General features: G+C 39.5%; 1 protein-coding gene across 2 annotated transcripts in view; it reads right to left on the bottom strand.

Annotated features, from left to right (window-relative positions):
* The window catches only part of YWHAE (tyrosine 3-monooxygenase/tryptophan 5-monooxygenase activation protein epsilon), a 38,567-nt gene extending 26,039 nt beyond the window's left edge, over positions 1 to 12,528 (bottom strand). Inside the window, exon 1 of one of the 2 annotated variants that reach the window (XM_090257933.1) lies at positions 12,339 to 12,528. In XM_090257933.1, the coding sequence (XP_090114059.1) occupies positions 12,339 to 12,402 (64 nt within the window). In that variant the 5' untranslated portion in view covers positions 12,403 to 12,528. The remainder of the gene's footprint in view (positions 1 to 12,338) is intronic. The other variant, XM_090257932.1, reaches the window with a different exon arrangement.
* Between the last annotated feature and the right edge of the window lie 302 nt (positions 12,529 to 12,830).

Raw genomic sequence — 12,830 nt, 5'->3', positions numbered from 1 at the left:
AGAATCAAGAATGAGTTTTTCACCACCTCTACTGTTACACCCACAGGGTGGGCAAAAGCAGATTTACTTGCTCATTAAATTACCAGTCCTCATTACCTATAAATCATAAGTAAGGATATGAAATAAGACAAATAATACAACAATTAAATAAATACAATAAACTTCTGTGTCACACTGTAAACCTACTTTTGCTAATCCCCTTTGTAATTTCTGCTCACACTTCACTAGCCAAGACATGACCTTGACGCCTAAGTAGAAGTTAGGAAAAAGAGAATGGAAACACTATAGTGTCAACATATTAAAATAAACACACAATGAAACCACAGTAAAAAAAAAAAAAAAACAGGCTGTCAGGTAAAATCAGGCATTATTTAAAAGAGCAGAGCCCTAGGACGCAGAGACAAACACACACAGGAGCCCATCAGAATTAGGAGACAAAGAAGTGTGGCCCAAAAGGGGAAACGGATCAATGTTCCAGTAGGAGAACTAAACAAAGAGGAGATATCCAACCTAACAGATGAGGAGAGACAACCTAACAGACACAGAATTCAAAACACTGGTGATAAAGATGCTCACAGGCTTGACAGATATGCTTGAGTATGACAAACATGTAAGAGAAGAAGTGAAGGCTATGCTAAGTGAAACGAAGGAAAATCCACACAAAACCAGTGGTGAAGGGAAGGAAACCGGGGTTCAAATCAATGATTTGTAACATAAGGAAGAAAAATAAAGTCAACCAGTACAAAATGAGGAATCAAGAATTGAAAAAAATGAAGAAAACTTCCCAAATTTTGCGAAGGAGATGGACATACAGGTCCTGGAAGCACAGAGGGTCCCAGGTGAGCTGGATCCAGAGGGGACCAACCAGTATGCATCGTGACTGAGATGCCAAAGGTGAAAGATTAAGACAGAGTCCTGGGGGCAGCAAGAGAGGCGGAGAGTTGCCTACAGGGTGGTGCCTATAGGACCATCAGCTGATTTCTCAGATGACACTTTGCAGGCAGGAAGGGACTGGCAAGAAGTATTCAATGTGATGAAAGATTATGCTATCCAGCAAAGCTATCATTTAGAATGAAGGGCAGATAAAGTGCTTTCCCAGACAAGGTGAAGCTAAAGGGGTTCATCACCAAGCCACTATTACATGAAATGTCAAAGGGACTTACTTAAGAAAAAGAAGATCAAAACTATGAACACTAAAATGACAACAAACTCACAACTATCAACAACTAAATCTGAAAAATAAAAAAACCCACCTAAGCAACCAGAATAGGTATGGGGATCATTTGGAGGGTTATCAGCTGGGAGTGGGGGAGGGGGAGAAATGGGGAAATGGTGCAGGGACTAAGAAGCATAACCGGTTGGTACAAAACAGACAGGGGGATGTTAAGAATAATATAGGAAAGGGTGAAGCCAAAGAACTTATATGTACGACCCATGGACATGAACTAAGGAGGTGGGATTGCTGGAGGGAAGAAGGGTACTGGGCAGAGGGGAGCAAAGGAAAAAAATTGTAACTACTGTAACAACATAATCAATAAAATATACTTAAAAAAAAAAAAAAAAAAAAAAAAAAGCAGAGCCCTGGCTGGTGTGGCTCAGTGGATTGAGCGCTGGCCTGCAAACCTAAAGGTCACCAGTCTAATCCCCAGTCAGGACACATACCTGGGCTGCGGGCCAGGTTCCTGGTTGGGGGCATGTGAGAGACAGCCAATCCTTTATCTTTCACACATCGATGTTTCTCTCCCTCTCTACCTCCCTCTCTTCCCCTCTCTCTAAAAATAAATATATATTTTTAATGTTTGACTAGATTTACACAAGAAAAGCAGTATTCACATGGATACTTCTGATCTCATGAAACCATTAAAGGCATGTCTAAGAAAGTTCTGTATGTAAATGTCCAGGTGTTATGTTTCTTTCAAATTATCTGGTGGACTTAAGATAACTTCCAAGGAATGAGTGAAATTATCAGCTAAGCAAACTTTGGAAAATCACTAAACATTGTCAATTCATAGACAATTCAGTGACAATAAGCCTGTTTTATAGATTTCTAAAAGATCCAAGTACTTGGTAGTAAAGACTCTGCTGTTAACATTTAGGAGTACATAAATAGTAACTAAATTTCTTCTAAAGAAAGCACTTTCCCTATCACACTAACAAACACTCTACTGGAGATATCAGGTTTGTACGATAAAGCGTGGAAAAGAAATTTGACATGAACAATTTTAAGGACAGGTATTATCAGTTAACCATAAAAGAAATTCAGTAGTATCCCCATGGAACATACCTGACAGAGCTATACTCTAATAAACTCATCAGATTAAACTGATTACAAAACATTCTCAGCTAAACTGATTTGCCTTGGTGGTTAAACATTAAATCCCTGAAAATTCTAATTCAATCTATTAATTTACTTAATTTCAATAGTAACTAATGTGGAAAGGCTCTAAGGATGCAATAAAAACCTGAGGTTTGTAGCTTTAAGAAAAATGTATCACTTGTGTTCTCCTATGGAGATAAAATGCCAGAGTAGTAATCAGTAGCTATTTTAGATAAAACCAACAAAATGTTACGAGACGTATCTTAAGAGTGTGTTAGCAAAAGTAATAAAGAAATAATTTGAAGTAAACAGTTTGGGAAGATTTAGAAGCCACTCCTGTGATTTTTCTTCAAGCAAAGGTTTAAATGCTTAAAGTGAACAGAATTCTTAAAATGACATCTAAGTACATTTGTGTTGAGTACTATGAAAGAAACAAACAGGATGCTGAAATAAAAGAGGTCTGGGAAGCCTCTCTAAAGAGGTTCTATTCTAGTAACACTTCCGCTATTCTTGTCATATCTACCTAACACTTGTACTCTTCTTAGACCAAAACACACACACACACACACACACACACACACACACACTTTGTGAAACAGCATGGTAGAAAAACACCAGCTTTATAAACCAAAAGATTCAGATTAGATTTTCATTCCAGCTTAGGAGTTTAATAACATGCTATTTGACCCGTGTCACTTAACCTCTATGAGCTTGTCTCCTCACGTACAACTCAGGAAATATTGCTGAGTTATGAAAAGTTAAAATGAGATTGCAGAGTAAATTTTCTGGCACATAACAGGAAGTGAACAATGTGTTAAAATAATTTCTTGGCTTGCCTGTCTTCCAAGATTAAAAATGCACACATATGCAAAAATTCAGAAAGATGTAGGACAGTTTTCCCTAACACATACAGCCCATAATGCCCTTGGTTCCTCTTCTCTAAAATTCCTTTATCACAGACCTTGGTAAGGATATTCTTTTTTTTTTTTTTTAAGATTTTATTTATTTTTATAGAGAGGGGAAGGGAGAGAGAAAGGGGGAGAGAAACATCAATGTGTGGTTGCCTCTCACATGCCCCCAACTGGGGACCTGGCCCACAACCCAGGCATGTGCCCCAACTGGGTACTGAACCAGCAACCCTTTGGTTCACTGGCCAGCACTCAATCCACTGAGCCACACCAGCCAGGACAAGGCTAATGCTTGTTTTAAGCCATAGTTTGCCTTAAATTAGTCTTCAAACTCCTCTATATTAGGTGTTACCATAAATTCTTTTATCATTCACAAAGGGAAACTCATTCCCAAGACATACTAAATAAATTCTTATTGATTTAAAAATCCAGTAATGAACTTATAGGGGGAAATCCTTAGGCATGCTTCTGAGGGGAAGGAGGGAATTCCTAAACACATCAACTCATCAAAATAGAATATAAAAATACAGAAGCAGATACAAGTGACAGAAATAAACAAGCTACAGTAAACAAAGGGAAAAAACACTAAGAAATCCATAAAGTATGCAACACAATGCTAAACCGAGATAGTGATGTTTTTAAAATCAGGTTAAATCTGATTAGCATTTATAAATTAAACCTACAGTTATATTAAATATTTAATCACCTGCAAAACAATAGTAACCCTCTGACACTGCACTTGTGCAAATACATCCACATAATCATTAACCACTGTTAGAAAGTTTAACAGACAAAACTAGAAAAAGACTATGCAGTATTACCATACAGATTCCAATATTCTCTAACTCAGGATCCCTGGCAATTCCTTGACTGCTGAAGAAGTAGCTGAGATTGCCTCTAGACAGGAGCTTTACTACATCAGCTAGGCAAATCTAGCTGTATGCCCAGATACAGCACCCCAATAAATTCAATTAAAAAACAATAAAATAAAAAATTTAGAGCACAGACCCAAAAGCTAATTTTTAAGATTTTATTTTTTTAATCCTCACCTGAGGATAATTACTGATTTTTGTGAGAGAGATATCGATGTGAGAGAGAAACATCAATCAGTTGTACCCCTGTACGCACCCCAACCAGGGATCAAACCCGCAACCTAGGTTATGTGCCCTGCCTGGGGATTGAACACACAACCTTTTGATGTACAGGACTACATTCCAACCAAGTCACCCAGCCAAGGCAAACACCATTTTTATTAGTAGTACCTGTCTTCATGAAATGAAAGAAAAAGAAGAGCATTTTCACCTTTAGGGAAAAGGCGAAAAGCAAAAATAGCACTCAGCATTTGCCATTATAGAGGCAGTAGGCCCCCAGAGCAGGGAAAAGTGGCCCGGACAAGCTCCTTCCTGTGAACTACACTCAGCATCAAACTGCCACAGCTTTGAACCTTGTCTATGAGCGTTAAGTGCTGTGTCTCAATTTATTTTGTGCACCCCTTAGCAAAATGTGTGCTAAGGTAATTGCTTCTTCACTTTAAGCCATTTAGGCTTACAAAAGGTGTCATAGGAACGCTTCTTGCAGATGGGGGGATGGAGGAACCTGTACAGGTGGGACTATCGTTTTCCTATTCAGTAATCTAAGACTGCTAGCATGCAAATATTTTAACACTGATTTACTTTAGCATTTCCATACTATGGAACCTTTCACCCCAAATCCACAGACAACAGGTGTTACATTCTCCTGAATATTAACCTGGAATTAATATCAAAAGAACTACATATCAACTCAACACAGCCAAAGTGTAGATTATACTGCTTGGGAATAAATTTAAACTTTTGTTTCATTTTCTGGATATGCAAGTTTCCAGTATGAGTTAAGAGTAAGGATTTTATTTTGAGAATTGTTGATATTTATGTAAATGTAACTCACAGAAACTAAATCCATGAGAGTACACTTGCTAATAACTCAGAAAAGGTAGGTTATCTTCTAATCCAACCACAACAGATCAGTAGCAAAGACATTTACTTCATCATTCACAATGAATGGGAATTTCTCACAAATAATGCTTCCTAACAAGTATCATTCTTCGCAGTTCACAAAACCTCACAATTTCATAACCCTGTAAATTAAAAGGAAACGCAGGCATCACTGATCCCCATTCTACAGACAAGGAATACATATGATTCTAAGGCCTTTACATCTTACAAAATATGGAAGTCATAACTTATAGCATAATGTGTCTCATTTGAATGTTATATATAAATGAAGAAAAGAGTTTAACACATTTTATATTGCTTTAACTAAAGAAAATCCTAACCTCATCACAAATCAAGCTACCAAAGACATCTGCCCAGCTGTTGTGATGGATCACTGGAAGAAGAGTAATAAAGTCAAGATTAAATTTCAAAAAAGATAAACCAGGATCATGGTCACTTGTTTTCTAAACTACACAGGCCTTGGTGGTCTAAACAGAATGGTCAGAACAAAGTGTGGATTGGAGTGTAAAAATGCATTTAGGGGAAAAGTTCTGAGCTTAGAATAGACACTTGCTAAGACCTAACTTTTTTGTAGTTGTAGTTGTTGATGTGAAAGGAAGAGAAACAAACATCTATTTGTTGTTCCACTTATTTATGTATTCACTGGCTGATTCTTGTATGAGGGCTGACCAGAGATCAGGCCCACAACCTTGGTTTATGGGGACAACGCTCTTACCAACTGTGCCACCCAGCCAAGGCTAAGTATTTTTAAACACAGATCTAGTTCAAGGTAGACATACATAAAACCAACGCACTTGGCTTTGACAGTATCTATTTCATATGCCAGCAAGTTCTATTTTCAGCAACTACCATATCCTTGGCTTTCCCAGTTCCCATTTGAAGGACTGGGAAGAGAAAATCCTTCACTTTGCCTCTAATTCATTTGAAATTCTGCCAAATGTTGACTTCATTTAAGAAAGAAGAAAAGCAATGTGAGGACTTAGATGTAAGCTAGCTCTGTGGTAGAGGGATGGACAAAGCTTAGGAAGCTTTTATTATGAACCTTAATCAAGACAACTAGTAGTAACAAATGCTTTTAAAATAGGATGACTACAGAGGCAAGTTTGCAGCTCAGGACCATCCTGGTTTATGCATACAGCACTATTATAAACTGGTACCCCTTCATTTCAAGGTATCCAGATTCAGATAAATTATGACACTTTTATTATTATGGCTGTTAAGATTGGGTTCACCAAAAAGTTCATTTGGTTTTTTCCAAAAGATGGCTCTACTAGCACTTAGTTGTCTTTAACATGCTCATTCAAAATACTTTTGTTAGATTGTATTGTGACAACTGTCATTATCAGCATGCATTTTTTAAAAACATCAAAATTGGTGTATTTTTGTGTAGCCATTTAAATACTGAAGATGGAAGAAAATACGCAACATGTTTGGCATATTATGCCGTATTACATAAAAGACTTGTGCCATGTATGGAGAAGGTGCTGTGACTAATCAAACATGTCAAGAGTGGTTGTGAAATTTTGTGCTGGAGAAGTCTCACTGGACAGTTGGTAGACCAGTTGAAGTTGATAGCTATCAAATCAAGACATTAACTCAGAACAACCAACGTTTTACCACACAGGAGGTAGCCAACATACTCAAAATATACAAATCAGTAAAACTATTGGTGAAAATGAAAAATGTCTTTTAATTTACGGAAAAAAACCACAGATTTTTATAGTACAATTTAGTAAAGTTAAATAAGCTTCTTAAATTGTTTTAGGAATGTGACTAGTATGAATATTTAATGAGTTCAAACCATAAAATTATGTTGACAAACTAATTTGTCATCTTGAATTTATCAGTATTTACCTGTATCAAACTGTTAAATGACCATTTCAAAAACAGTAAACAGTTCCAGTCAGACAGCTCAGTTGGTCAGAGCATTATCCAGATATGCCAAGGTTGTGGGTTAGATCCCAGGTCAGAGCATATACAAGAATCAACCAATGAATGCATAAAAAGTGAACCAACAAATAGATGTCTGTCTGTCTCCCTCTCTCTCAAATCAGTAAGTTAAAAAGTTTTTACAGATTTTTTTATTCATTCATTTTTAGAGAGAGGGGAAGAAACAGAGAAAAGAGAGTGAAACATGATGTGAAAGAAACAATAAAATAGTTGCCTCTAGCACACCCCCAATCTGGGGACCTGGCCCACAACCCAGGCATGTGCCCTGACCAGCAAACTAACCATCAGTGACCTTTAGGTTTCCCCGATGCCCAATCCACTGAATCATGCCAGTTAGAGCTAAATACAAAATTTTTTAGAACTGTTAACAACTATTTTCTGTTGCTGTTTCTTGCTAACCCTTAAAGGATTGTCTGACAGCTTTCTAGGCTACTACTAAGGACATTTGGGAATCATTCCCCAACCTTTCTTCCTCTTCTAAGCTTTTACAGTTACATCAGTAACCTAAGGGCTAAATCCATTAAGACAAAGGTGAAGGAAGGAATGTTTTAAAAGTACTTCACAGAAATGCATGGCCTTAGCCATACCACAATACAGACATTACAATAAGCCAAGGAACCCTTAGGCAAACACACTCTGAAATTACCTAAAATCCTCATTCTAACTTCACTGTGCCTTGGAGATGGTTTTCTGAAAGCACAAGGTTTCTTTAGAAAAGTATGAAGATGTTTTATCTACTATTTTGATAGATACTACTCAAGTAATAAACACAAAGACATATTACTTGAAGTAACTGCTTAAGAAATATGCAGTACCACCCTCCCAAGGCACTATCTTAATTATGCATAGGTCTTTTGTGATTGGCTCAGGAAAAAATAATACCGGTCTAAAGGTCAGAATTTCTGGCTTTGACATTTACTAGCCAATCAGTCATGTGATATAGGGGAAGAAGTAATCACTAAATATTCTCAAATTCACTTTCCTGAAACATTAAATGGAAGTAACACTACCTACACATCAATGTTATAAGTAAAAACTTTTGTGAAAGCGGTCTGTGAAAAGTGAAGTTCTATATACATAAACACACACACACACACATATACAACACACATATGGCATTATGTAATTAAAACTTTTGATTTTATCCTATGCCTGCCATTACTATTCAAATACACTTTTCTTAAATATAAGGTAAAGTCTGGCAGTATCAGCCTTAAAACGAAAAAGCTTTAAGAGAAAAAAGTGCTTTCAGATAGGCTTCTTACAAATTTAAAACTCACTTGTAAAATTAGATACATTAATTTACTAGACTGAAATTCCACTTGCTGTACCAGTTTAAGAAAACTTTTAGACATTTCATATTCCTTTGACCATGAAACAATTATGAAGAAAGCCTGTTTGTATAGACTTTCCATGTCTTTCCTTGTACCTGCTGAATCCAAAATTTGTTCAAGTTTAATGCTTGCCATCAAGTATTCTCCTACTAGAATTCACATTGAGATAGTTTCATATAAAGGTGAAAGGGGTGTCTAAGAATGTCTACAGTAGTAAGAACTGCCTCAAACTTCAACAATTCACGGCTTCATATTAGTGTTGTACGCCAACATAATAGACTGAAATATGCACAATACAAAAGTGGATAGTATACACACAAAAAACATCTGCATTAAATATGACTAAAAGCTCCGAGGAGGGATTTTAAAAATTGCATTAGCCAATTCTTATGTTTAGAAAGGAGAATGTATTCCAATAGTTAACTCCATTAACTGAAACAGCAATTAATTTCCGCATTAAATGAAAAGCAAAAGTAGTACTGCCCTACAGTCAAGAATTGATAACCTTTTTAAAAATTCATGACCGAAGTTAATTTACTATTACCCATTTTCTTCCTAACAAGACATGTATTAACTAGTTGATTCAAAACCTCTCACTTAACACACATGGTAAAGATGAGGCTGTGGTACTGTTAAAGGACAGCTCTCTTAAGTAGTAACTCAAAACAGATGTACTGCTGGTGTTGATGCATTCACACAGAATGAATCAAAAGTGACCATCAAAACTTTGCCCCACCACATGGAGCCAATCAGCACAGGGAGAAGGTGAAATGACAAACCAGCAACTACCCCACAAACCCAAATGTAGTGTATGCTGACCCCTCTACTCTCAAAAAATGTGAAAGTACTCACTCTTCCCCTTCAATATTCCCCACTTTCCTGTACTATTGTAGTTCATATAGATGGCACAGTAAGACTTGGTTCAGGAATGCTAAAAGTTCGCAGACTTCCTTAACATAGCTAGGAATGCTATAAAAGGTATTCAGACTACTGACTTAAGTGATGTGATGCCAGATTTAATCTTCGAGGTGAACAATCCTAGCCCTGAACCTCAATATTTCCTATCTTAAATCCAAAATTATTCTTTTTCTGAACACATCTTAGCTCTTCCTCCAGTACTTTTTTTTAATCCTCACTGGACAATATGTTTATTGACTTTAGAGAGGAAGAGGGAGAACAAGAAAAAGAGAAACACTGATGTAATAGAGAAACACGATCGGCTGCCCCCAGTACGGATCCTGACCAGACCAAGGTTCCAACCAGCAACCTTCTGGTGTATGAGCTAGCCGGCCAGGGCTCCAATACCTTTAATAAACCATATGAATTGATTGAATTCCCCAGGATAGAGTTAAATGATGCCACAAAGAAACTTAAGTATAGGATTCAACACAATATGAGAAATAAGATGACAGTACTGCACAATGAGAAAAACCAGTATTTATATCCAAGTACCCAAAACCAATCATTCAAATGCACTCACCTTTTTCCACTCCCCACCCTTGATTAAATTGGTGACTGAAACTATGGGATCACTTTTTATCACCACAAACACTGAATTAGTGTCCCCAATAAAGGAGCGGACACAGGTAGTTTGATTTCTGATAATTGCCTTTCTCTTCTTCCTTTCAGATGAATCCCTCTCTATCTTGTGCCCAACAGTCACAAGCGTTCCTCTCTACCTGGTAGAGCCTATCTCCTTTCCCATTTAGATTCTGAAGGAGAAACCCAAAGTGTACATGTAATGATGTAGCTCTATCTTGAGAGTGCTATGTTGAATAGCCACTAATAGATTTGGTCAAAAATCCTCAGCACTCAACTCCAAAATATGATTATCACTAAACTGTCACTTATTTGGAAACTACAATCAATGAGCTTCCAAATCAGTTCTTAAAACAAGTATTTAAAAAACAAAAACAAAAAACCCTTCATGTCCTTTTTGGGTATCACTGCCAAGTTTTACTCAAGAGCCCAAAATCCCTACAGAACAGAAAGCATTCAAATATAATTTCAAGTTGCCTCCCAAGGGCACTAGTAGATTAAGAGGGGAACCTATTTGGAACATGGCGGGGAAAAGAAAAAGAACTTCTATTACTAGCACATCTACGTTTGACTTTTACAACACTGAAATAAAGACAAATCTGACCTTGAGCTGTACTTCCCCTCCCCCTCCCAACAGGAACCATGTTCAATACAAATAGCAATGTAAAGATTTACAAAACAAAATTTAGTGCAGTACCTTTCGTAAGTTTGAATTCAAAACCTTTCCTCCGAATTTTCAAATTCCTGAATCCTAATGTATGATATTAGCACGGAGGCTATTCACCTGACAAACAGACATTCAAGGAAAGCAATAGTCCTACAGAACATTATGAAAAATAAGTGGTTTAGTAATTACAAAAAACCTAAAGATCAATTGCACTTGATTCCAACCATGTTTCAATAGGATTAAAACCAGAGAAACTACATGATTTTTTTTGTTTGTTTTTATACTACTACATTTTAACGGATGTGGGGGTAATTCAAGTACCTCGGTCCAAAACGGGGGGAGGGGCAATTTTTAAAAAGCAGCGGCCTGAACTCACTATACAGACACAATGGACAATTCGATAAAGTTCTGGGAAAAGACGAAAGAACCTTTATGGCCAAAGGAGCAATGAACAAAGAAAAACTGTTCAAATCCGTACATAAAACCATTTATTCCAAATGGGGAGAATGGGACCCACTATCATAAACCCAAAACCCAAGCCTCAGTTGAGTGCTTGGGATACATTAAGATCCCAAATGAGGATCGAAAACACATTCCAAGCCCGGTCAACCAAAACGCAGTTACTAAACATTATTTGAAATAACTTTATTTTTCAACAGGTCTTTCTCCGTTTGTCATAATGGTGCGCGTGAACAGCAAAGTCATTATTTTCACAAACTCGTAGACTAAGACACAGGCACTGGGCAAAGACTATAGAGAGTCATGATCTCCTTGTTTCCTGTTCAATGTACAAATCAGCACTCACAGCTTACGAAGACAGAAATTACAGGAACTTCGACCTCTCGGGGATAAGTCCAAGGAAAGGTAATGTGAGGGAGGTTTTTCTAGACCTCCCCAGAGGAAGAGGGGTTGAACGTAAACCCTCACTACAAGGTGTGCCAACCTACGGGAAAGATATACAATCGCAGCATCTCAGCCTCCGCCCAAGGATGAACTGCAGTGATTCCCACCCTCTCCCCTTCCGCCGCCACATTCAAGACTACTCCCACTACAAGCCCAAAGACGACCTCCGCTCGCTAGGCTTCTCCTTTGTGAGACTCTCCACAGCCGCCGCCCCACATTGGGCCTCCGGGGAAAAGCCACCGCCCCCACCCGCCATATTTCCCTGAAAGGCGCCCGCGCTACAGCTCCTGGTCGCCACTCTCCCCCATGTGGCGGGTGTTTCTTTCCCCATCACCCAACTCAATTGTTCTCCACATCCCAAGACTGGCCAGCAGCTCCTCCGGAGAACTGCTCGCCCGCAGACAGCACCCGCCATCTCCTCCCCCCTCCCCCGCCCCGGGACTCGCCCTCCCCCCCCGGCCGCCATTTTACAACCAATTCCTCCACCCTATCGCCTGTGCCTCTAGGCTGGCGAGTGTCTGCAGCTGAGGACACTCAAGGGGTCAAATTCCTATGCCTGAGGCCTCCCACCGCTCCCGGAGACCACAGACCATTTCCTGCTTCCCGAATCCACGTCCCCCGACCAGGCTTGGAGACGATGCCGCCATTTTGTCTCCTGCTCCCGGCCTCTGTGGGCGGCAGCAGAGGGTCCGAGAATTCCAGCCCCCAGTTGACCCCCCAACTCACCGTCGTATCGCTCAGCCTGCTCGGCCAGCTTCGCCTGGTACACGAGATCCTCCCGATCATCCATAGCGACAGCGGCTCCGGCAGGGTCTGCGAGACGGATGGAAGCGGATAGCGTCTCCGACTCTTTCAACCTCTCGCTCCGCGTCCGAGCAGCAAAAATGGCGTCGCCTCAATCCGGGACTTCCGCCTGCGCACGCGGACAACTGCTCAGCTCTATGGCAACCGCTCCCTGGCAACTGGCGCGGGGGGCGGTCCGAGAGCTCGGCGACCAAAGAGGCTGAAACCAGCTAGACGCCCCTCCTCCGGAGGCCCAGCTGGTGCGGGAGCTCTGAGGCGGGAACTGCGACTGCGGAAAGGAAGAGCGGCCCCGAGGGAACGAGGGAGGCGTAAAGCGAGGCGGGCCAGGATTGCTCCTGAAGAGAGGGAGCCAACGAAAGCGAAAGGCTGTAAAGGTTTTTTAATGCCAGGCCTTCCTCAAGGAAACTAACTCCT

The sequence above is a fragment of the Furipterus horrens genome, unplaced genomic scaffold (genome assembly GCF_987537825.1).
Source record: "Furipterus horrens unplaced genomic scaffold, mFurHor1.1.pri manual_scaffold_11, whole genome shotgun sequence".
NCBI lineage: Eukaryota > Metazoa > Chordata > Mammalia > Chiroptera > Furipteridae > Furipterus > Furipterus horrens.
The sequence above is the reverse complement of the archived record's forward strand: the minus strand, read 5'-3'. Positions and strand labels throughout refer to the sequence as shown.